We start from the raw sequence: 25,817 nt of genomic DNA, 5'->3' as shown, positions 1-25,817 counted from the left end.
TTTGTTGCAGTTCAGCCGGGGCCAGGTTTGAACCCGCCACCCTCAGTATATGGGGCCGGCGCCTTACCGACTGAGCCACAGGCGCCGCCCTAATTTTTCTATTTTTTAATAAAGACAGGATCTCACTCTTGTTCAGGCTGGTCTTGAACTCCTGATCTCAAAGGATCCTTCTGCCTTTGCCTCCCAAAGTGCTGGCATCACAAGCATGAGCCATGATGCCTAACTCAGTTTCATCTTTTCTTCTCCCTTCTCATGGGTACCAAGGGACCACTTTATTCGAAAGATGCTTGGCCTGAGGTCTGGAGCAATATATGCTCAATATACATGAGCTATGATTATTATGTCTGGAAATTCCTAAAACCCAATGGGGATGGGGGATCTTTATTTAGGCAGAGTTTACTGTTGGGTACTATGAGTAGCTGCTCTCATGCAAGTGTTTTCCTGGGGTGATTTTACTTACTTTGGGGGTTAATACTTTGTCACTTTATGCATGATCGCCTGTGATTTATTTTCAGTTATCATTTCCTATCTTGGGGATATTCTGATTAGCAGATTTGAGATGGACCCAGAAATCTTTATTTAAAAATGTACACGTGGGTTTGGCGCCTGTAGCACAGTGGTTAGGGTGCCAGCCACATACACCCGGGCTGGTGGGTTCAAACCCAGCCTGGGCCTGCTAAACAACAATGACAACAACCACCACAACAAAAAAATAGCTGGGCATTGTGGTGGGCACCTGTAGTCCCAGCTACTTGGGAGGCTGAAGCAAGAGAATCATTTAAGCCCAAGAGTTTGAGGTTGCTGTGAGCTGTGACACCACAGCTCTCTACCGAGGGGGACAAAAAAAAAACAAGTACACGTGGCTGGGCGTGGTGGCTCACACTTGTAATACTAGCAGTCTGGGAGGCTAAAGTGGGTGGATTGCTTGAGCTCATGAGTTTGAGACCAGACTGAGCAAAAGCAAGACCCCATCTCTACTAAAAATAGAAAAACGGAGGCAAGAGGATCGCTTGAGCCCAGGAGTTGGAGGTTGCTATGAGCTATGCTGCCATGGCACTCTATCCAGGGCAACAGCTTGAGACTCTGTCTCAAAGTAAACAATGTACACATGTGTGCACACATGCACACATACTCAAGGTTGGAAATAGCCACTCTGAGACGCTGCGCCTCTGGGCACAGAGGGATAACTCTGCGTCCTTTCACTGCTTAAGGGACATGCTCTTCATTTTACTTCTTTTATCTTTTCTGAAACAAAAACTTTAATTCATGAATTTAACACTCGGTTACTCTTATTATTAACATTGAGAGCCTATTGCATTAGGGACATTACAAGTAGTTAGAATTCTAATAATTCTAAATCCTAAATACTTGTATGAATCTTTTTTTATTACAAAATACTATAGAGATGGAAGGCAGGGACACAGATCCTTTTATCAGAAACCACATTTTTTGTCTTTCTCATTTTTCAATCATAAACATCCAAAGACAGCTCCTGATTATTTTCGGATGGCAATGTATTGTAGCTCTAACTTTGCTTTCCTCTGCCTTGCTATCCCATTTAAGTGGGTTGTCATCAACAGATACATGCAGAATGTTGGAAAAGCATAACAAGAATCATTAAGGCAAACATTATATATTTTTTTATGCAGGCCTTTCCCCCTCATTTCTTTCTCTCATGTGTGAAGGTTTTCGTACATCAATTTTTCATGACCGGGAATGAATAGTTCTTTTAACCTTTGGGAAAGACACGGGAACATGGAATAAGTAACACCACTTAGGGAAGAGCTCTGAGATCGTCTTGGGTCTGCCAACTTTAAGCCTGGATGTTGGAGCATTGTGCTTATGGCCTTCTCCACCCCCGCCCGCATGTGTGTTCTCCTCCAAAGAGAATTAATTGTTAGGAACTGTGGGAATAAAACATCTGGGATTTTGGCAGCTGTGCTTTTTTTAAAGCACAAATTCTCATGACTGGAACACTAATCAATCCCTTCAATCCCCAATGTTTTGTTAGATCTCTTTCTTCCTTCCGTGGGCCATAATTTATTCTTCTCTCTTTTCCTCCTAAAGCACTGGTGGCTCGGGGACACAGCAGTGGAAGGGCATTTGCACTGCGTTTGTCACCAACAGATATTTGAGTGAGCTGGATCTGAGTAACAGCAAGCTTAGCATCTCATCCATGAGGAGTCTCTGCCGCGCACTGAGAAATCCCAGGAGCAAACTCCAAAAACTGACGTAAGTGTGGGGCACTGGTAGTTCTAGGGTACAGGGTGGGAGGAAAACCTGACTTCTTTCTTTTGATTAGCATCACCTACCACTTGCCTTGAAGGCAAGTTTAGGCACTGAGGAGAATGAAGTAAATCTAGGCCTTGGATTTACAAAGCTGCTACTTAGGCAAAGTAGGTTGAAATCTTAAAAAAAAAAAAGGCTAGATGAGGTGGTTCACACCTATAATCCCAGCACTCTGGGAGGCTGAGGCAGGTGGATTGTTCGAGCTCAGGACGTTGAGACTTGCCTGAGACAAGAGTGAGACCCTGTCTCTAAAAAAAATAGCCTGGCACTGTGGTAGGTGCCTGTAGTTCCAGCTACTCAGGAGGGTGAGGGAAGAGAATCACTCAAGCCCAAGAGTTTGAGGTTGCTGTGAGCTATGATGTCATGGCATACTACCTAGGGTACAGAGTGAGACTGTTTCAAAAAGAAAAAAAGAAGGGCGGCGCCTGTGCCTGACAGGAGTAGGGCGCTGGCCCCATATGCTGCAGGTGGCAGGTTCAGGCCCACCCCAGCCCAAAACTACAAAAACAAACAAACAAAAAAGAAAGAATAAAAGAAAATAATAGTACCACACCACCTGGTGTGAACCTTAAGTGAGAAATCAAATGTAAAGTTCTGGTCAGATGCAGTGGCTCACGCCTGTAATCTCAGCACTTTGGGATGATGAGGCATGAGGATTTCTAGAACTCAGGAGTTTGAGACCAGCCTGAGCAAGAGCGGGACCCCATCTCTAAAACAATATCCGAGTGTTGTGATGGGCGCCTGTAGTACCAGCTACTCAGGAGGCTGAGGCAGGAGGATCACTTAAGCACAAGAGTTTGAGGTTGCTGTGAGCTGTGATGCCATGGCACTCTACTCAGGGAAACATGGGGAGACACTGTCTTGAAAAAAAAAAAAAGACACTCTATCATGGTGATCTTGCACTAGAAATATGTGTAGACTGGAGGGATTTTTCCCAAAGACTTCTGAGTGAGGCTGCTGTTTTGAGCTAGATCTGAAGGAATAGAAAACATGTAGGACATGATGGGGCAAAGGACATGGGTAATCTGTGAGAAGTGTTTTATGCTCCCAGGAAAAGGAGGTAGATTTCCTTGGAACATTCGTCTGTGCAGTGAGTACTTACCAGGCATATCCTGTGTCAGGTATTTTTCTTGGCACCAAGGTTCTGGCAGTGAGCTGAGCAGGATAACGCCTGCTATCTTGGATATGTCTGGGTGTTGGGAAAACAAAGAAATGATCATATACCCTTGTAAAATGCACCGCAGGTGTAGTCCCACCAATCACCCTCCCTCCGCCCCCCTTCCTCCTCCCTCCCCTCCCTCCCCTCCCTCTCCCCCTTCCCCCTATTCTTAGGTTATAACTGGGTTATAGCTTTCATGTGAAAGTCATAAATTAGTTTCATAGTAGGGCTGAATATATTGGATACTTTTTCTTCCATGATCGCGTTAATGTACACAGCTATGATTTAATAAAAAAAATAAAAAAAGTAAAAAATATCCCTCCATGAGATTAAAACAAACAAACAAACGAACAAACAAGAAAACAAAGGAAATGATCAGAATAGTGTATGAGATGGATGGTCGCCTTATACCAGAGAGGAAGAAAATCAGCTCATGGGCTCAGAGGATTTGCCCTGAAGGTGACCTTAGGTGCTAAGGAGAATGAAATAAATCTAGGACTTGGATTTATGAAGCTGCTACTTAGGCAAAGTAGGTTGAAATCTTAAGCCCACTTTGTGTGAGGAGGGCAGTTTGCAGTTTTTTTTTTTTTTTGTTTGTTTTTTTGTAGAGACAGAGTCTCACTGTACCGCCCTCGGGTAGAGTGCCGTGGCGTCACACGGCTCACAGCAACCTCTAACTCTTGGGCTTACATGATTCTTTTGCCTCAGCCTCCCAAGCAGCTGGGACTACAGGCACCCACCACAACACCCGGCTATTTTTTTTGTTGTTGTTGCAGTTTGGCCGGGGTTGGGTTTGAACCCGCTACCCTTGGCGTATGGGGCCGGCGCCTTACTCACTGAGCCACAGGCGCCGCCCCCAGTTTGCAGTTTTGAGATAGGAGAGGCAGAAAGAAGGGCCTCGCTAAAAAGATGTTTGAGTGAAGACCTACAAAGGGTTGAATAGTTAGCATCCCTAGGGGCTCTTACTGGCAGGTTTCTGGGAGAGGAAAGGGAGTGGTGGTGGGGAGGTTCCTGACTTCATACATCCAACTGAATTTAGCGACTATTTGGAGAGTATATTTTATTTTATATTAAATCATAACTTTGTACATTGACACATTTATGGGGTTCAGTGTACTGCTTTGATATACAATGTGAAATGCTTACATTGAACTAGGTAACACATCCATCACAATTATACTCATTTCTTAATAGTTTTAAAATGTATCATTGCATCATGCACATTAGGTGGGGTCCCCCCAAATACCATTCCTCCTCCTATCTCCCACCCCCTCCTCTTCCCTTCTACTTTCTGGACTATGGTTATGTTGGCCATTCATATGAATGTGTAAGTGATTATATATTGATTTCATGGTAGCATTGAGTCCATTGGATACTTTTTTTTCATTCTTGAGATACTTTACTAAGAAAAATATCTTCTAGCTCCATCCAGGTAAACATAAAAGATGTGAAGTCTCCATCTTTTTTATTGCTGCATAGTATTCCATGGTGTACATATACCACAATTTGTTAATCCATTCTTGGGTCAATGAGCACTTGGGATGTTTCTACATTTTGGAAATTATGAATTGGGTTGCAATAAACATTCTGGTGCAAATGTCTTTGTTGTAAAATAATTTTTGGTCATCTGGGTATATACCTAGTAGAGGAATTGCAGGATCAAACGGTAGGTCTACTTGTAGTTCTTTGAGTGTTCTCCAAACTTCTTTCCTAAAAGGTCATATTAGCCCTATCTTCATCAGAGAAGTTTCTGTTCAAGTCTCTTGCCCACATAGAAATGGGGTTATTTGTTCTTTTCTTATTGATTAGTTTGAGTTTTCTGTAGATTCTAGTTATCAGACCTTTGTTGGAAGCATAACCTGCAAAAATCTTCTCCCATTCTGAAGGTTGTCTGTTTGCTTTACTTATGGTGCTCTTGGCTGTGCAACAGCCTTTTAGTTTGATCAGATCCCAGTAATGTATTTTTGGTGTTGGTTCAATTGCCAGGGGAATCTTCCTCATAAAATATTCTTCCAGGCTTATTTCTTCAAGTGTTTTCCCTGTATTCTCTTCTAATATTTTTATAGTTTCATGTCTTAAGTTTAAATCTTTTATCCAGTGAGAATCAATTTTTGTTAATGGTAAAAAGAGGGGGTCCAGTTTCAGTCTTCTACAGGTCACCAGCCAGTTCACCCAGCACCATTTGTTAAATAGGGAGACTTCCCCCAGTGAATATTTTTGATAGGCTTGTTGAAAATCAAATGACAGTAAGTCACCTGGGTTCATCTCTTGGTTCTCTATTCTGTTCCATAAATCTACATGTCAGTGCTTGTGCCAGTACCATGCTGTTTTGATCACTATAGATTTATAGTATAGCCTGAAGTCTATTAATGTGATACCTCCTGATTTGTTCTTATTTCTGAGTAATGTATTTGCTATTCGAGGTTTTTTCTGATTCCATATAAAACAAAGTACTATTTTTTTCAAGTTCTTTTTTTTTTTTTTTGTAGAGACAGAGTCTCACTTTATGGCCCTCGGTAGAGTGCCGTGGCCTCACACAGCTCACAGCAACCTCCAACTCCTGGGCTTAAGCGATTCTCTTGCCTCAGCCTCCTGAGCAGCTGGGACCACAGGCGCCCGCCACAACGCCCGGCTATTTTTTGGTTGCAGCTCGGCCGGGGCTGGGTTTGAACCCGCCACCCTCGGTATATGGGGCCGGCGCCCTACCGACTGAGCCACAGGCGCCGCCCATTTTTCAAGTTCTTTAAAGTATGACAATGATGCTTTAATAGGGATTGCATTAAATCTGTAGATTGCTTTGGGTAGTATGGACATTTTAACAATGTTGATTCCTCCCAGCCATGAGCATGGTATGTTTTTCCATTTGTTAACATCTTCGGCTATTTCTTTTCTCAGAGTTTCATTATTTTTCATGTCCTTTGTTAGGTAAATTTCCAGATATTTTATCTTCTTTGGCACTATTGTAAAAGGAATAGAGTCCTTGCTGTTTTTTCAGCTTGACTATTGTTGGTATATATAAAAACTACTGGCTTGAAAGTATTGTATTGCTTTTGTATCCTGAGATGCTGCTGTATTCCTTGATCACTTCTAAGAGTTTTGAAGTTGAGTCCCTGGGATTTTCCAAGTATAGGATCATATCATTAGCGAAGAGTGAGAGTTTGATCTCCTCTGACCCTATAGGTAAGAGATTGCCTTCTCTTGCCTGATTGTGATGGCTAAGACTTCCATTACTATGTTGAATAGCTGTGGAGACAGTGGGCATCCTTGCCTCTTTCCTGATCTGAGTGGAAATGTTTTCAATTTTACACCATTCAATATGATATTGGCTGTGGATTTGCTGTAGATGGCCTCTATCACTTTAAGAAATGTCTTTTCTATGCCTATTTTCTTAAGTGTTCTGATCATGAAAGGATGCTGGATATTATCAAAGGCTTTTCTACATCAATTGAGAGAACTATATGGTTTTTATTTTATTTATTTATTTATTTTTTATTTATATATATATTTTTGTTAAATCACAGCTGTGTACATTAATGTGATCATGGGGCACCATACACTAGTTTCATAGACTGTTTGACACATTTTCATCACACTGGTTAACATAGCCTTCCTGGCATTTTCTTAGTTATTGTACTAAGACATTTTTATCTTATTGATGTGATGTGTTATTTTTATAGATTTGCGTATGTTGAACCAACCCTGTAATCGTGGACTAAAACCAACTTGATCATGGTGTATAATTCTTTTCTTTCTTTTTTTTAATTAAATCATAGCTGTGTACATTAATGTGATCATGGGGCACCATACACTAGTTTAATAGACCGTTTGACACTTTTTCATCACACTGGTTAACATAGCCTTCCTGGCATTTTCTTAGTTATTGTGCTAAGACATTTACATTCCACATTTACTAAGTTTCACATATACCCTTGTAAGATGCAACACAGGTGTAATCCCACTAATCCCCCTCCCTCTGCCCACCTCCCCCTCCCTCCCCTCCCTGCCCCTCTTCCCCCTATTCTTAGGTTGTAACTGGGTTATAGCTTTCATGTGTTGTTGAATTCTGTTTGCTAAGATCTTATTGAATATTTTTGCATCAATATTCATTAATGATATTGGTCTATAATTTTCTTTCTTTGTTGGATCCTTTCCTGGTTTGGGGATCAGGGTGATATTTGCTTCATAGAATGTGTTGGGAAGTATTCCTTCTTTTTCTATGCTTTGGAAAAGGTTATATAATATAGGTACTATTTAGTTCCTCTTGAAAGGTTTGATAGAATTTGCATATGAAGCCATCTGGTCCTGGACTTTTCTTTTTTGGGAGATTTTGTATTGTTGATGCTATTTCAGTGATTGATACAGGTCTATTCAAGATTTCTAATTCTTTCTGGTTGAGTCTAGAAAGGTGGCGAGCTTCCAGGTATTGGTCCATTTCCTTCAGATTTTCATATTTCTGAGAATAGAGATTTTTGTAGTAATCATTGAGGATTTTTTTCAATTTCTGAGATGTCTGTTGTTATTTCTCCTTTATCGTTTCTGATAGATGATATTAGAGATTTTACTTTTCCGTTTCTGGTTAGTTTAGCCAAAGGTTTATCTATTTTATTAATCTTTTCAAAAAACCAACTTTTTGTTTCATTGATCTTCTGAATGATTCTTTTGTTTTCAATTTCATTTAATTCTGCCCTAATTTTGGTTATTTCTTTTCTTCTGCTGGGTTTGGGGTTGAAATGTTCTTCCTTTTCCAGTTGCTTGAGATGATCCATTAAGTTGTTGGCTTCCTCTCTTTCTGTTTTTTTTTTGATGAAGGATTTCCAATGCTATAAATTTTCCTCTTAGGACTGCCTTTGCAGTATCCTACAGGTTTTGATAATTTGTGTCTTCATTATCATTTTGTTCCAAAAATTTGGTGATTACCTTCTTAATCTCATCTTTGACCCAGCTATCATTCAGCCTAAGATTATTTAGTTTCCATGACTTTGTTTGAGTATGAAGATTCCTGTTGCTGTTGAGTTCAACTTTTATTCTATGGTGGTCTGAGAAGATACAAGGAATAATTTCTATATTTTTACATTTGCTGAGGTTAGACTTGTGTCCTAAGATATGATCTATTCTCCCCCACCCCCAGGTGGGCTGATTCTGTTTTATTAGGATAAAATTTTCTGTAGGGTCCTGTAATATCCATTTGTTCTAGGGTCAGGTTTAAGTCTAATATTTCTTTGTTTAGTTTCTTCTTGGAGGATCTTTCCAAAACTGTTAAAGGTGTGTTAAAATCTCCAACTATTATAGTGCAGGAAGATATCAAGTTGTTCATATCCATTAGGGTTTGCTTTATAAATTGAGGAGCATTCTGGTAGAGCGCATAAATGTTAATTATCAAAATCTGTTCATGCTGGGTGTTTCCCTTAATAAATATGTAGTGACCATCCTTATCTTTCTTCATCTTTGTTAGTTTAAAGCCAATTGTATCTGCAACTAAAATTGCAACCCTGCTTTTTTCTGGTTTCCATTTGCCTGTATTATAGAAGTCCATCCCTTCACCCTGAGTCTACTTTTATCCTTTAAGGTAAGATGAGATTCTTGTATACAGCAGATATCCAGTCTGAGTTTATGTATCCAGTTAGCCAGCCTGTGCCTCTTTAGAGGACAATTTAAACCATTCACATTAATTGAGATAATGGATAAGCCTGGTTGTATTTTGGGTGTCATGATTTTCAGATGTCCAGTGGACATTTTAATCCCTTCACCACTGTGGAAGTTGGATTTTGTTCAAAAATTTCTGGGTGAGTTTACTTCGGAGGTAGAGCATTGCACTGGTCATTGTGGAGGATGGGTCTGAGAATATCCTGGAGAGCTGGTTTAATTATGGCAAATTTCTTCAACAAGTCTGTGTCATTAAAGTATTTGATTTCTCCATCACAAATGAAACTCAGTTTAGCTGGATATAGGATCCTGGGCTGGAAGTTTTGTTTTAGGAGATTAAAGGTCAATGACCATTCTCTTCTGGCTTGAAACATTTCAGCTGAGAGATCTGCAGTCATTCTGATATTTCTCCCTTTGTAGGTGATGCTTTTCTTACGTCTGGCTGCTTACAGAATTTTCTCCTTCATCTTAACCTTGGCAAAGTTAATTGCAATATGTCTAGGAGATGCTTTATTTGGACTGAGTCTTGCTGGGGTTCTGACACTGTCTACTATCTGAAGTTCTGTATCTCCTGCAATTCTTGGGAAATTCTCTTCCAAAATCTCTTGGAGTAGAGCATCTGTACCTTTAGGACCATCTTCTTTGGGAATTATTATAAAGACGAATGTTTGATCTTTTGGAGTGTTCCCACAACTCTCTTAGGGAATGATCAGTTTTTGCTCTCCATTTGTCTGTCTCTTTGAGCATTTGGGAATGTTCAAAAGCTTTGTCTTCAGTTTCAGAGATCTTTTTTTCTGCCTGGTCAGCTCTATTACTGAGGGATTCTACTGAATTTTGGAGCTCCTCAACTACCTTTTTTGGATTTAACAGTTTTTATTTTTATTTATTCATTTTTTTTTTGGTTGCAGTTTTTTGCCGGGGTTGGGTTTGAACCCACCACCTTTGGCATATGGGGCCAACACCCTACTCATTGAGCCACAACTACCTTTTTTGTTTCCTTGAGCTCTGCTATCTCTTTTCTCATTATGTCCATATCTTTGGTGACTTTGTCTTTGCATTCATTAATTTCTTGAGACAATTTTAGAACTACTCTTTGGCATTCAATTTCTATCTTTTCTTCCATTCTATTTATCTTATTTGCCATCCATATTCTGTATTTGATTTTTGACATTGCAGCCATTTGTCTATGCATGGCATCTTCAGTTTTATCTCCTTTGTCATTTTGGCTGGAGACTCTGAGGACCTCCTTGGTGAGATAGCACAAGATAGCTCTGTTTTGATATCAGCCAACCTCTACCCTATCCTCAGAAGCCATAGTATTAGGTTTAAATCTTGGCTGTGAAGAGATTAAAACAGCTGTGGCACCTAACCTCCACCTGTCAGTTCTTTTCTGCTATAGAACTTCGAAGGTCAACCTTGGAGTGTCCCTGAGTGGACAGCCCCAGATGCAAGTTCCAATTAAATTGTTGCAGGCATTGCAAACCCTGCTCACAGAGAGGGATTCAAAGGTCTCCAAAATCATAATTGGAGCCAGGGATCCATGCCCCCACCCTCCAGACTCAGTTCACATTTTTGTCCACTTCTCTGCTTATATGCCCAGTTGAACCAGGGGCCATGGCCTCACCCATGGGTCTCAGTCCACACCCCCCAAGCCTCTGCTTGCCAAACCAGTTGGAATCAGGGGACCCACCTGCCAGGCTCAGTCCACTCCCTGGCAAGCCTCTGTTCACAGGCTCTGTTGGAGTCAGGCCACCACACCCTGCCCGCAGGTCTCAGTCCTCACCTGGTAATCCTCTGCTTACCAGCTCCACTGGAGACAGGACTATGCACCTGCACTCAGATCTTGGCTCATACCCATGCCTTTGCTCGAGGGTTCTGTTGGAGTCAGGGGACACACCCTTGTCCTCAGGTCTCAGTCCATGCCTGGCTAGCCTCTGCTTACAGGCCCAGCAGGAGTTGGGGACCAGCCTTGCCTGCTGAACTCAGTCAATGGGGCAACCACTCTCCTGCTGTGGGTGCCATCAGAGCTGGGAGTTCTCCACTCTGTCCTGCCAGACAGCCCAAACTGAGGGTCAACACCACCACTGGCTGGGCATAGTCATAACCAGGGATTGCTCCTCCTCCTGCCAAGTGTCCCTTTTTTCCCACACCCTCTTTCTTCCCTGTTAGTCACAGATTCCGTCCTGATGGTTGGTGGTCTACACTATGCCCAGATCTCTCAGGAAAAGGCCAAACACTGTGCTCTGTAGGGGGCAGAACTTCAGACTGCCATGTGAAGGGGGAAGGGTGGACTGGGAGTTTGGACTTGTGGGGGAAAATATCTGTTCAATTTTATGCCTGGTGGGTGGTGTCTAGGTTCTCACCTGACATCTTCCCTCCTTCATAAGTGGGAACTCCCTGGAGAAAAAGAGCTGGTGATTAGCAGCTCTCTCCAGTGAGGTACAATGAGAGGTCTTTTGTTCCCTGCTTGCTTGCAGATAGCCTGCGGTGGGCCTCCTGCTTGGGGGAGAGATCTCCCGTCCTTTTAGTTGGTAGGCTTTGTACCTGTAATTTGTTTTCTTGAATGGTCTTCCTTGGAGTTACAGCTTGCCAAACTTCTTTCCTGGCTCAGCTCCCTACCTTTGGCTTCCTAGAGTCCAATTCTGTCCCGTTTTTCTCCCTCTGGTCAGGAGCCTCTGCTGAGGGTTGCTACCAGTCACCCATCTTCCCAGAATTCCTGGGGAGTATATTTTAGTTTTCCTTCTCAAAGTTCAGTACCACAACTCAAAAATCCTTGCTTTGAGTTCCTCATGTATCCAGTGCCACCTTGGATACAGTGTGTATTGTGGAAAGTGGGCCAAGGAAGCATATGAGATCTCGGAAATGGGTCTTCTCCCCAAATTTAGCTTTTCTATCACTTCTTTTCCTCAGGTGCAAGTCAATAACCCCCGTGTCTGTTCTGCCAAAGCTTGATCTTGTCCTTCGTGGTAACAAGAAGCTGACCCATCTGAACCTGAGCTCTAATAGGCTGGATGTTGGCTGGATCTTCAAAGCCGTGAGATACTCAGCCTGCAACATCAAGTGTCTGTGGTATGACTCTGGTTTTTCCCATGTGTCCTGAAACCACCCATAGGCTCAATGATCCTTTGGGAGGACTCACAGGGCTTGATGTAATAGGGAAAAAGTACAGATTAGCAAAGGGAAATGGTTCACAGGTGCAGAGCATCAGTTCTCAAATTTTTACTTATATCAGCATCACCTAGGGGGTGTTATAAAACAGAGTCCAGGAACCACCCCCAGGGACCTGAGAATTAGCATTTGTAACAGACTTTCCGGTAGTGCTGCCGCTGTGGACCATGGCACGAGTGTGGTGGAGACCATCCTACCTCTGGAGGAGGGTGAGAAGGAGGGAGAAACAACTTTGATCAAGGAGCAAGGGGGCTTCTTCCAAATGGAGATTACTCATCCTCAGAGTAACTATTGATCTTGGGGCCTCCTTGATAGGTTGGAATCATGTGGTTTTGTCTCCGTGACCTGTTGTGATCTCTTCATGGAACTTGATGAGAAATCCAGTCTGAAGTTCCTTAGCCTGGGGGACAATGATTTCTCTGACATGAAAGACGTGAATGAGCCCTCTAGGATACAAAAATGTCCCCTGGAAGAACTGTCGTAAGTCTTGCTGCCTTCTCAGAGTATCGTTGCAAGTTTGGGTGGCATAGAGGGTGGCAGTGGGGAATGCTTTTGGGATCTCCTTACTGTATTTATGCATCACATTGACACAGCACTGTTCTTTCATCCCATCTTTCTTCTTAGGTCTCAATCTCAGCAGCTTTGCCCTCACTTTGATTGTGGGCATCTCACCTGACAGCCTCCTTTAGCACAACCTTCTTACACTTCTCTGTCAACCCCCAAATCCAATAACTTTCTTTCTTTCTTTTTTTTTTTCTTTTGTTGCAGTTTGGCCAGGGCTGGGCTTGAACCCACCACCCTCGGCATATGGGGCCGGCGCCCTACTCACTGAGCCACAGGCGCCGCCCCAAATCCAGTAATTTTCAACTAGGAATGATTTTATCTCCTGGAGGACATGTGGCACTGTCTGCACACACATTTGGTTATCACAGTTGAGGGTGGAGTGCCACCAACATCTCGCCGAACAATATCCTACAGTCCATGCTCTCCCCACCCCACAAACAAGAATGGTTGGGCCCAAATGTCAACAGGGCTGAGGCTGAGACACCTGCCTTTTTCTCCTTCTTTAAGCTTTGTCTTTATCCAATTTAATCTTTCTATGATGTTTATATCCCAGGGGTATGACCCAGGGGGTGAGTGTTTGAGAAAGAGAAGGGAAAATGGGCATAGCTGAGGCTCACCTTGCATCTGCACCTTCCACAGCCTGGAGAGATGCAACCTGTCGGCAACCAGCTGTCCCTACCTGGCCTCATTATTTGTCAATGTCCAAAACATGACTCGGTTGTGTCTGGGACTTAATGAGCTTCAAGATGAGGGGGCAGAGCTGCTGTGTGATGCCCTGACCCAACCAAACTGCACCTTAAAGAGATTGGAGTAAGTCTCCTCCCCCAGCTCTGTTACTAGAAGTGTCTCTCTATGGGGGTTAGGCATCCAGGATCCATTTGGGATCCATTTAAATCATCAAAAAGTAACATTCATTGAGTAATAACTATATGTTACAATTGTTCTAAAAATAGATCAAGTAGCACCCAGATTTATTGAATCAAACTCTGGGGGTTATGGCTAGGAACTTAATTTTAACTAGGATCCCAGGAAAACATGATTGTCTTAGTTGATCCATATCTGAGCTTCTATCAACAGACACACAAGTAGGCACTAAGGTTGGGGTGGTAGATGAGACAGACACACTTGCTGCCCATATGGAGGATATCATTCTATGAGTGAGATATAAAAATATAACAATACTTTAGATATGAAGGAAAACAGAGTAGAATGAACAGAGAGTGATGGAGTAGGTTTCCTAGGGAGGCCTTCACTCTCTCACCAACCTGTCTGAAGAGGTGACACGTAAGCAGAGACAGAAGGAAGGACAGAGCCACACACAGAGAGAAGAGCAGAGTTAAAGACCCCAAGTGTGGAAAGAGCTTGGGGAATTAGCTGAACACTGAGAAGCCCGGAGTGTTTGGACTAAGGAGAGATGATGATGTTAGGAGACGAGGTGCCTCGAGTGTGCTGGCTGTGCAGGAATCTGGGTGCAGTTTGGGGTGACATGGGGAGTCATTCATGGATTGGGAACCTGACATTGACTTGATCTGACTCGCCTTGAAATGCCACTCAAAGCTGCTGTTGAAGGATGGATTATAAAAGGGGCAAAGATATGACAAGAAGCAAAGTGAAGTGAAGCGAAGTGGCCCTTCCTGTAGACCAGGAGAGGGGATGATAAGGTTGTTCCTATAGACCAGGAAAGGGGGTGGTGAGGTTGTTCCTATAGACCAGGAAAGGGGGTGATGAGGTTGTTCCTCTAGACCAGGAGAGGGGGTGATGAGGTTGTTCTTCTAGACCAGGAGAGGGGGTGATGAAGTTGTTCCTATAGACCAGGAGAGGGGGTGGTGTGGCTGTTTCTGTATTCGGGACGTAAGAGAGTTGCCCAGAGTGCTTTGCAGGGTTTCAGGATTTATTTGAATCTAGAGACAGTCAGGTTTGCTGACAGATTAGGGGTGGTTTAGATGGAGGTGCCTCCCAGGTGATAGGCTGGGGAAAGTGGTGGGGCCTTTCCTTAACAGGGAGATATATGGGGCAGAGCTGGGTCTGGCTGGAAGGGGCTCAGACTGGGACATGGGAGCTTGAAGTACATATCAAACAGCCATGTGGAGATGTTACCTAAGCCATTGTATGTAGGACCCAGGGGATTTCAGGGTATGAGTGAGAGACCATGTAGGTGATGGAAGCAAAGGGAAAATTTTTACTCTCTTCTCTTATTACATTATGCTGCTCCAGTGCAGGTGAGGAAGAGATGGTGCATTAGGTTTTTCCTGGGATTGGATATTTACCAGATGAGTATAAAAGAACAGAAAGGGCCAAGGGTCTTGAGGTATAACCAAGGAGGTGATTATGGTAAGGAACTTTGAACTGGCTATGGAGTGAAGGGTTAGTGCTTGTCTAGCACTGAGTCTCAAAGAGCTGGAGTATAAATAGGTAGCTAATACATATATGAACTATGCCACAATGTGTAAAGTTGTCACACAAGTACAATCATCACAATTGTAATTATATGTATATACATGTAAAATCATAACATAATGTAATATAAAATCCGTATTACATACATTTTAATAAAATTTATTATACAATGTTAACACAACAAATATACTATGTATCTTTTATACAATATTTATATATCTAACATACATAATCTCTTTATATTATGTAATGTACCTCTTGTAACTTGCAATTTATACTTTTTGCCAAGTATTGTCTCAGGCACACATTTTACTCACTGGATTGTTGACAATTCTGTGACAAACTATTATAATCTCCACTTTGGAATGGAGACAATAAGGTCTGAAAAGAATAAAATAACCTGCTGAAAAGGTCACATATAGTGATGGGTGAGCGGCATATGAACCCAAATCTGCCAGGCTCTGGAGGCTAGGCTTTCTCCCCTGCTGCCCGGGAGCTATTGCAAATTCTTTCCTTTATTTTTTTCTTAACCCATGAACAAGAAGCACATTCTTAGCATCCTCACTGTAAAAATCTGGACTGAGATGAGGTTGGGGGTAAGATAAGCAGAGATACTCAGCATAGTCTGCATTGGGGTCCACAGTGTCTAACTAGTCCAGGAGCTGTCCTACTGGTGGACTTGAGGGGGGTCTCGGGGCTCTAGTCCCAGGTGCCTCACTCAGTCTGGGCTGCTTCCCTGAGTATCTGTCTCTGTGGCTGTCACCCCACAGGCTTTGGCTTTGCCAGCTTGGAGCTCCCAGTTGCAGGTACTTGTCTGATGCTCTCCTTAAGAACAAGAGTCTGACACACTTGAACCTGAGCAGGAACCAACTGGGAGATGAGGGAGTGAAATTTCTGAGTGAGGCCTTGAGTTATCCTGACTGTAGTCTGCGGTGTTTGAAGTAAGTTCTATTGGCCCCTCTTGCTTTGTGAATGGGTGGAGAGCAGCAGGAATGTTCCTACAAATGCCAAAGTCTTGGCAGGGTTTCAGAGAGTGAGCCCTGGCTGTGGACGTGACCTTTGTCATGGAGGGACTTTTGGTTTTGTTGGAGGTAGGTGTGTATGTGGGATGGTGCCTGTGGGAAGAAAATAGGATGACCGCTAGAGACCAACTACAATGTGTACGTTGAGGGACACTAAAGACCAGCTCCCCTGCCAAGGTATTCGAGGCTTCTGTGAGCCAGTTTAGTGCCACAGCACTCCAGCCCAGCCTCACAATGAAGCTCTGCCCCTACCTCAAAAAGGAAAAAAATTAAATTAAAAAAGAAAATAAAAATATCTGTATATCTTTACATATCTGAGATTAATAGGATCCTCTTTGGTGCTCTGAAAGATATAATGAAAGGGAATAAGAAAATAAAAAACTTTTCTTTTTGTTTCTTTTGAGATGTAGTCTCTGTTGCCCTGTGTAGAGTGCTGTGGCCTTATCAACAATCTCAAACTCCTGGACTCAAACAATCCTTCTGCCTCAGCCTCCTGAGGAGCTGGGACTGCAGGCACCCATCACAGCACCTAGGTGGTTTTTGGTAAAAATAGTGTCTTGCTCTTATTCAGGCTGGTGTCAAATTCTCGAGCTCAAGCAATCCACTGGCTTGGCCTCTCAGAGTGCTGAGATAACAGGTGTGAACCACTGTGTCTGGCCTAGAAGTTTTCATTGTAATTACTATGATCTTGATTGTTTAGAGGAATTATGAGAGAAAGAAGTGAAAAAATGACAAAAAAAGAAAAGGTAAAAGAGAAAAAAATTAATATTAAAAAATATATATTATATGAATACCAGGTGGTGGTCCAGCATTAGGAATAGAAAAAAGAAAAAGTAAAAAGGTTTTATTTTGGTAAGAACTTTAGATGGTGATCCTGGAGTAGGAAAAACAAACAAAGTACATACCCTTGTGGATGTGGTGGGGGCAAGAAGTTGCTAGCTGGTTGCCATGGATACCTGGTTTTGTTTTCTTGATTTTGAAAAATTTTATTCTGGGCACGAGAGCTACTCAAGAGTTAAATCTCTAGGGCGGTGCCTGTGGCTCAGTGAGTAGGGCCCCAGCCCCATACACCGAGGGTGGAGGGTTTGAGCCCAGCTATGGCCAAACTGCATCAAAAAAATAGCTGGGTGTTGTGGCGGGCGCCTGTAGTCCCAGCTACTCAGGAGGCTGAGACAAGAGAATTGCCTGAGCCCAGGAGCTGGAGGTTGCTGTGAGCTGTGACGCCATGGCATTCTACCAAGGGCAATAAAGTGAGACTCTGTCTGTACAAAAAAAAAAAAAAGGTTGAATCTCCAGAGGGATAGGGGAACTTCAGTCCTGAAGGATATGCCAGCCTTTCTAGGGGATGTGCCTCAGCCATCCAAACAGCATCTGGTATTCACAAGGGGGCCTGTGTGGGATGTGGGCCCTCTAAGTTTGTTTCCATCTCTGTAGGAGTCAGCCCAGGTATGGCTGTCCAAACCTAACAGGTAGAGTCAAAGCTAGGTTTGTGCTGGGACTCCAGAAAGCTGCTCCAAACCAGCTCTGTGGGTATCCACTGGCTCAGGGCTTCAGTGATTTCTACTCCTCTCCTGTGGCTCTTAATAAGGTGGGGGGGGGGTGCCTGGTAGCCGGAGTTACTGTTTAGTCAGCTCCATGTCCAAACCTGTTCCGTACCACTTCCTGGAGTACCCAGGCTCAGTTCTCCATCCCCCACAGGCAGAATACTCTCTCTGGCCCTCTGGCAAGGAGCCAGCTTCTTTGCACCCAGGAGTCCTGTGGGAGGAAGAGAGTCTCCAGCAGACTTATCCTCCCTGGGATTCCATGTGTAGGCTCTACCTGGGTCTTTAGCGCTCCCTTGCATCTGTTTTCCGTGGAGGCTTCCCACACTTCCTATCTTTGATCTTGGAGTCCCATGTGGTCTCTCTGTGTCTTTTGAATGTTGTTTCTGGGAGGGGTGATCCAGGTGGAGGTGGCTCGAGACTCCTCTCCTTGAACTTACCCAGAGTGGCTGATGAGATGTCTCTAAACTTTCATGTTGAACTCAATTAAATTTAAAATTTTTCGTGTCATACTTTAATTTCCAAGAGCTTTTTTGTTGTTGCTTTCTATTTCCTTTTTACAGCATGCCATTTTTGTTTCATGGATACATTATTATATTATGTCCCTGATGATATTAACTATTTTTTTTTATAAGTTTTTTTTTTTTTTTTAACACAAACTATTAACAGTTTGTTTTTGTTTTTTTTTTGGCCAGGGCTGGGTTTGAACCCACCACCTCTGGTATATGGGGCTGGTGCCCTACTCCTTGAGCCACAGGCGCCACCCGATATTAACTATTATTTTAAAAGTTTTCTTTTGGGCTCCGTGCCAGCCACATGCACTAGAGCTGGCGGGTTCGAGTCCAGCCTGGGCCTGCCAAACAACAATGACAACTGCAACCAAAAAAATAGCTGGGCATTGTGGCGGGTGCCTGTGGTCCCAGCTACTTGGGAGGCTGAGGCAAGAGAATTACTTGAGCCCAAGAGTTTGAGGTTGCTGTGAGCTGTGATGCAATGGCACTCTGCTGAGGGTGACATAGTAAGACTCTGTCTCAAGAAAAAAAAAAGTTTACTTTTGGTCCCTGCTTAGGCGGTATTTCCTCTGATTTCATTTTATCCTCTCTGGTGGCTTTTTTTGGGGGGGGGGGAGGTATGATTTGCATGCTCTATTTATCATATGGACAGTTCTCTTAGAGTTGGCCTTCGATGGTTTTAACTGTACAGATATTTCTCATGTTGTCAAACTTTTCCTCTATGGCTGTAAGATTTCTGTCTCCTATGTGCCTTCTCCACCTTAGGATCTCAGCCTTCCTGGGTGTCTCTCTCCTACTGTTCTCCTCTTTTTCCTGCCTCTTCCTTGACCCTTCCCACTTGTTCCAAATCTTCACTGTGATTCATCATTTTGAACTTATTTTGGTATTCTAGTTCATTCTTAGACATTTAGACCTGCCCTAAGATGAGATTTCCCATGTGTTTCTTAGCCAAACTATTGAGCTCAAAGGCTGAAAAACATAAGCTGTGATGATCAAGTGGATTCTGAGAACTCAGGAGGGGAACACCACAGAGAAGCCCTTGGCACCCCCAAACCTGCAGAGGCACAGCATGGGAAGGAGGGGGCTGTGCCTCTGCTTCCCTTCTATCACAGGGGAACAGAGCACCTCAGGGTGTCCTGGCTCTGGACAGCTCCCAGGGTTTGGGATGAGAAGTCTGACTTTGGTTTCTCTCCTTTCCTCGAATGTGAGAAGCAGAGTACATAAAGCAAAGCTTGAGGATTCAAAGATCATTTTCCCCCCTTCCATATGTTTTTATATTGCAGTTTATCAGGCTGTTCTTTCACGACAGAAGGCTGTCAAGAGCTGTCGGATGCACTCAAGCATAATCATAACATGCACATTTTGGATATTGGGAGAAATGACCTTGGGGATAATGGAGCAAAGCTACTGTGTGAGGCTCTGAAAGCTTCCAGTTGTTCACTGAACACTCTGGGGTGAGTTGACGCCGTTCTCCTTTCAGAAAGTCTCTTTACTCCTGGGGTGGGAGGAGGATAAATGTGAGGGTTACCTGGGTGGAGTTTGGAAGGTGAGCAGTGGTATGGTGGTGCGCGCCCTTAGTCCTAGTCCCCAGGGTGGTGGGGTGCTGAGGCAGGAAGATCACTTGAGCCCAGGAGTGTGAGGCTGCAGTGAGCAGTGAGCAGTGACCACACCTGTGAATGGCCATTGCCCTGCAGCCTGGGCGATGGAGTGAGACCTTGTCTCCAAAAAAATGGTGAGAAATGGCAAGAAATGACATTCTTCTTTTTAAAATCTCTCTTGTTGGGCGGCGCCTGAGCGATGGCTCAGTCGGTGGGGCACCGGCCCCATATACCGAGGGTGGCGGGTTCAGGCCCAGCCCCGGCCAAACTGCAACAATAACAAAAAATAGGCGGGCGTTGTGGCAGGCGCCTGTAGTCCCAGCTACTCGGAAGGCCGAGGCAAGAGAATCGCTTAAGTCCAGGAGTTGGAGGTTGCTGTGAGCTGTGTGAGGCCACGGCACTCTACCGAGGGCCATAAAGTGAGACTCTGTCTCTACAAAAAAAAAAAATCTCTCTTGTTAGAGGACAAGCTCCAAGTTTAGAGAAAGTGTTCTACTCTTGGAAAACTAAAAATATTCTTTCTTTAATCAGCACATTTTAGGTATAAGGTGCTAGGACAGCGATTCTCAACCTGTGGGTCGCGGCCCCTTTGAGGTCGAATGACCCTTTCACAGGGGTTGTATAAATATTTCCTGCATATCAGATAATTTACATTACGATTCATAACAGTAGCAAAATTACAGTTATGAAGTAGCAAAGAAAATTTTATGGTTGGGGGTCACCACAACGTGAGGAACTGTGTTAAAGGTTTGCAGCATTAGGAAGGTTGAGAACCACTGTGCTAGGAGGAGACAGCATATTCTCTGCCCTGAGGCAGAGTGAATCTTTACTTCTAAGGGGGAGACGGATTTTTTTTTTTTAAACCATAATGTGATGTGTGCTGACCTGACTAAGATAGTTTGGCCTCAGGCCATAGGTTTTTGGCTAAATGTGGCTTAAATGACAGTCATTTCTCATTGGTTCTAGGGGTTTGTTAATTCAGTAGCTCAATAATATTTTCAGAAAGGGTATGTTTCAGAATTTGTTAGAAGGTCTTTAATGAGTTTACTCAAATTATAGGTTACTATGAAAGTTTTGAGACAGGCTGTGTTGTGGCCCATTATTTCCCTTCCAGGAAATAGTGGGCGGCATCCTTTCTGATTCACCTGTGCAATTCCACCTTGCTCAGCTTATTGGTGTTACTGGACAGGAATCATTTGTTTCCATGCACACATATTTTTACATTTCTTGATTTTTGTATCCCTCAAAACTTTTGTAATGATCTACACATAAAGAATCTCCGGCATTGTTGGGTTAGCCAGCCATCTCAAACCTCTATTCAGAGATTGTTAAATCTACTATATAAACACCATGAATTAAATTGTTGGATAAAACATCAAGGAAAACTGGACTTCGTCTCTCACAAGCCTTTAAAGAAAAAAAAGAAGACATGAGTAGGTTAATGATACACAGTACCTGCCAGTGCCAGATTTAAGATAATTTGGCATCAGTGGATTCTGAACCAAGAAGTTTGCCTTCAGTCCAAAGAAGTCAGATGGCGAAGGGCTAGCTCCCTAAGAGAAAGGCTCATTCTGACTTTGATTTCCTTTCTAAAAGGAAGGCTTTATGTGTCCCCGTGAATAAGGAAGCTGCTGTGTGGGCCATGTGGAGGGCTGGTTGGAAGCGAAAGGTCACTCTGGGGCTCGAGGGCGCTGGTGTTGGGTACCAGCAACCACAGGACTGGGCCAGTGTGCATCATGCACCATGCACTTCAGTTGTTCTCTGAAACCACCCAGGGTTTACAAAAGATTTCACACAGGAGGTTGAGATCTGAGATGAACCTGGAAAAATGATCCCTTGTCTCAAATACCTCAAAAAAAGGAAGAGAAGGGAAGTCCTTGGTGAAAGCAACAGACGTGGGCTCTGATAGGGGGAAAGGTGTGGGACACATGGTTGGAAACAGTGATGTGTCTGGGAAATGGGGTACGACCAAGTTTAAAACAACTGTGCTGTCATGTGAATGAGCGTACCTGACGTGCATGGAAAGGGAAACTCCTGACAGTCACCTAGTTATCCTCCAGGAGGAGCTCTGAGGAGCTGTAGGTACTTTATGCCCATTTCACAAATGAAGAGACTGAGGCAAGACATAAGGACAGTGACAGGGACCCAGTCCCAAGTATGACTTGGAAGCTAATTCATTCCCCCACTTTTCGATCCCTTAAGTATCTTCCTGTGCAATATTTTCTTCATCCTTTAGGTAAAAGAGTAGCCTTCAGATTTAACTGAGTAAATCAGTATTATGTTCTTTTACAAAAAGATGCTGGTCTGGTTTTAAGTCTTCCCTCCTCCTGGTGCTTCTGCCTGGAAGAAGAAATGAATGAAATATTTGCAGCCATTATCACATAGTGTGTAGCAATGAATCACTTCCCAATGATCAGTTCACTCTCATTGAGTCTCATCCTCCAATACTGTGGCTCTTACAGGAGGGGTGTGTGTGTCTCTACACTTGGCTGGGGGCCCTAGAGATGTGTACAGTGGCTTCCGTCTTTACTCTCTGGACCAAGGTTCCTCAACCTTGGCACTGTTAACATTGTGAGCTGGACCATTCTGTGTCATGGGGGTTTCCTGTGCATTGTAGGGGTCTGAGTGGCATCCCTGGCTTCCAGCCTCTGGATGCAATAGGCTTTCCCACCCCCAGACACTGCCAGCCTCCTCTGTGGGGGCAAAGCCACCCCTGATAGATGATTCAAGGAATGTTATTAAAGGTACTAGAGTAGATTAGCAATATGTAATATAGTGGCCTTGTATCTTAGACATCAGGACATACCTTGTGGTTTTCCTTGCATAATGTTCTTCCTATCCATCAAATAGTACCTTACCTTGGAAGGATTCCCTGGATCCCACCCAGCCTCCTCCCCAGAGTAAGGAAATAGATTCCTTTTCTCTGTGTGCATCAGAGGTCACTTGTGTGACACATGTCACATTTCTTTCTACACCTACCTAGAGGTTTCTGCTATGTTTTCTTTTTTAGAAACATCTTCTTTCTTTCTTTTTATTTTTTTTTTTTGTAGAGACAGAGTCTCTCTGTACCGCCCTCGGGTAGAGTGCCGTGGCATCACACGGCTCACAGCAACCTCTAACTCCTGGGCTTACGCGATTCTCTTGCCTCAGCCTCCCGAGCAGCTGGGACTACAGGCGCCCGCCACAACGCCCGGCTATTTTTTGGTTGCAGTTTGGCCGGGGCTGGGTTTGAACCCTCAACCCTCGGTATATGGGGCCGGCGCCCTACTCACTGAGCCACAGGCGCCGCCCTAGAAACATCTTATTTCTTTCATATATAAAAACATCTGAAACAAATATAACAAAACTTTTGTAGAGGAATACATTGGTGTCTGTTGTTTTGTTTGTAAGTCCAGATTGATATGAGGGTACACATGTTCAGGTTACATTGTTTTCATTTCTAAGGCAAAGTTCAAGTGGTAGATGAGCCCTTCACCCAGGGGGTGTGCTGAACACCCTCACCCTGAGCACATTAGGTGAGAGATTTCTGCTGTGTTAAGCTGACCTAGTCCATTTACTTCATCACCTGCGTCTTTGTATTCCTAGTAGTTAGCTAACCCCATGTTCAAATGCTGAATTTAAAAATGAGATGGAAAATCGCTGTAAAGAGGTAGTAGTGTAATTTCAGTCCTTTTGGAGATTTTATACGAAGGTGTTTTCTTTCACATTCCAGCAGGTTGAACTTTTGTTTCTTCCTTCTCTGTCAGGTAGGATTTAAAGTAGTAAACTTCTTTTTAGAGGATTGGTGTGTGGATTAAGCAAGTTATATGTAAATATTTAGAGAAGCATCTGGCATGTGGTAAGTACCCCCCTACTAAGCAGTCCGTTTTAGTAGCATCTTTTTCTTATATCATATATATCATTTTTCTGATTTCTCAATCTCAGAGGACTATTATGCTTCCCTCCCACCCACCTCTAGGCTGGAGAAATGCAATCTGACAGCTGCCTGCTGCCAGCATCTTTCCTCTCTTCTTAGCAGCCATAAAAAATTGGCTGAATTGAACCTTATAGGCAATGACTTGGAGCCTGATGGGGTCAAGACACTGTGTGAGGCCTTGAGAAAACCAACATGCAAACTACAGAAACTCGGGTAATCCTCACTGAATTTTCCACTGGGATTTTAAATTTTCTTTCTTTCTTTCTTTTTTTTGTTTTTTTGTGGTTTTTTGGCCGGGGCTGGGTTTGAACCCGGCACCTCTGGCATATGGGACCGGCGCCCTACTCCTTGAGCTACAGGCGCCGCCCCGGATTTTAAATTTTCTTAAGGTTTTGGCTGTGTGGCTCATGCCTGTAATCCTAGCACTTTGGGAGGCTTAGGCAGGAGGATTGCTTGAGGCCAGGAGTTTGAAACCAGCCTGGACAACATAGCAAGACCCTGTCTCTTAAAAAAATAATTTTAATTAATTTAAACAGCCACATATAGCTAACAATTACCATGTTGAATAGTGTAGTTCTAGAGCATTTTGGGAGCCTTCTCATTTCTCTCATTCTTGTATCTGCTCTGTATTTTACTCACTGGATTCTCTTTCAACACCAACTCTGGGCCAAGCACCCCAGCATGGGAGACAGTGGGAAACAAATGGACATGGGCCTTGTCCTTGTGGGTCTTAAGTTCTTCTCGGGGAGATGACAAATCTGAGACTTGGAAGCAGTCTCTGTTCTCCTGATGATATGAAAGAAACTGTGGGTTGAGATGTAGAAAAATAAGAGTGATCAGAACAGCAAGAGGTTAGTCTGAAGTGGTGTCACTGATGTCGAGTCCCAATGAGGACGGCAGGAGGAACCCATATTTCAAAAGGGGACACTGGGAAGTGACTAGAGATGGAGGGTGGGTGTACTAAGGAAGCTGTGGAGTGTGTGCAAAGGGCCTGAGCCTGGATCAAGTTTTGTGTTGCTGTTTGAGGCACTGAAAGAAGTGCATCTGATCAGAATGTCGTCTTATTCAGCAATGTGGATAGATCAGAGAGGCAAGCTATCTCTACTCCTAGAAAAAGATGTTAAATTAGTTATCCTTTAGTAGAAGTCATCCCAGGTGATAAGGAACCTTTGCCTACTTTGGAAGGGTGGCCAAAATCTGAACATGTAGTATTGATGTAAGACTTTGCACTTAAGTGGTGCATTTAAAAGAGTTCTGGGGTGGCAACCATTAGAAATGCAAGCTTCTCCCTTCTTATTGTGCATGTGTAGAGGGACTTCCAACTGGGCACCTGGACTCTCACTTCCTCTCTAAGAAGAGAATGCTCAGATATTAATCTTTCAAAAATTTGCTAAACACAGGTAATACTAAGAAATGAGAGGAACTGTTTGTATTTGTTCATGGGCAGTGACAAGGACCTGAGGTACCTTGGCCTGGCCTGTCCTGTCACCTTTGCCATGGTTTTGCCCACCTTTTGCATTTGTGGCTGTGTATTTCTCTATGGAAAGGGGTGCTGTGCCTTCACATGCCCTCCTAGCATCTCTGGGGGGTGGGTGGGTAAGCCAACATAAGGGCAGACAAAAGTCTGTTTGTATATGGGGCATGTCTTTATTTCATTTTATGTCTTTGGTGCTTTAGTTTACTCCTTGACTGCTTCTGGACATCATTACTTCTTTCCATTTTGCAGGCTTCAGAAAGACTTGCATAGTACAGTAAGAGAGGAATTACTGGCATCAAACACAGAGTCCTTTCTGAGAATCAAGTGTACTTGGGATTTTAATGACCTTGAAGACAACTGATAGTGGTGATCTTCCTGATGGGTGCCACCGCTTTGCCACAGCTGATCTTGGAGTAGGACCTGTGTGAGGCTCAGTTGTTATTGTTCCTGGGGACAAATGAGCTGTTTCCTCCACATGCTTTTCCCAGTTGTTGGAGGCAGCCTGAGGGACACCCATCTCCAGAATCCTAG

At 43.5% G+C, this 25,817-nt stretch overlaps 1 protein-coding gene across 1 annotated transcript in view; it reads left to right on the top strand.

Moving 5' to 3' along the window:
- NLRP13 (NLR family pyrin domain containing 13) overlaps positions 1-25,564 on the top strand; it is a 31,202-nt gene extending 5,638 nt beyond the window's left edge. The window contains exons 4-10 of the mRNA XM_053606113.1: positions 2,068-2,232; positions 12,002-12,160; positions 13,463-13,633; positions 15,991-16,161; positions 19,579-19,749; positions 23,852-23,979; positions 25,536-25,564. Coding sequence (XP_053462088.1) covers positions 2,068-2,232; positions 12,002-12,160; positions 13,463-13,633; positions 15,991-16,161; positions 19,579-19,749; positions 23,852-23,979; positions 25,536-25,564 — 994 coding nt within the window. The remainder of the gene's footprint in view (positions 1-2,067; positions 2,233-12,001; positions 12,161-13,462; positions 13,634-15,990; positions 16,162-19,578; positions 19,750-23,851; positions 23,980-25,535) is intronic.
- The last annotated feature ends 253 nt before the right edge of the window (positions 25,565-25,817 follow it).

Source organism: Nycticebus coucang, chromosome 10, assembly GCF_027406575.1.
Source record: "Nycticebus coucang isolate mNycCou1 chromosome 10, mNycCou1.pri, whole genome shotgun sequence".
Taxonomy (NCBI): domain Eukaryota; kingdom Metazoa; phylum Chordata; class Mammalia; order Primates; family Lorisidae; genus Nycticebus; species Nycticebus coucang.
Note: the sequence above shows the minus strand (reverse complement) of the source record. Positions and strands in the feature narration are given on the sequence as shown.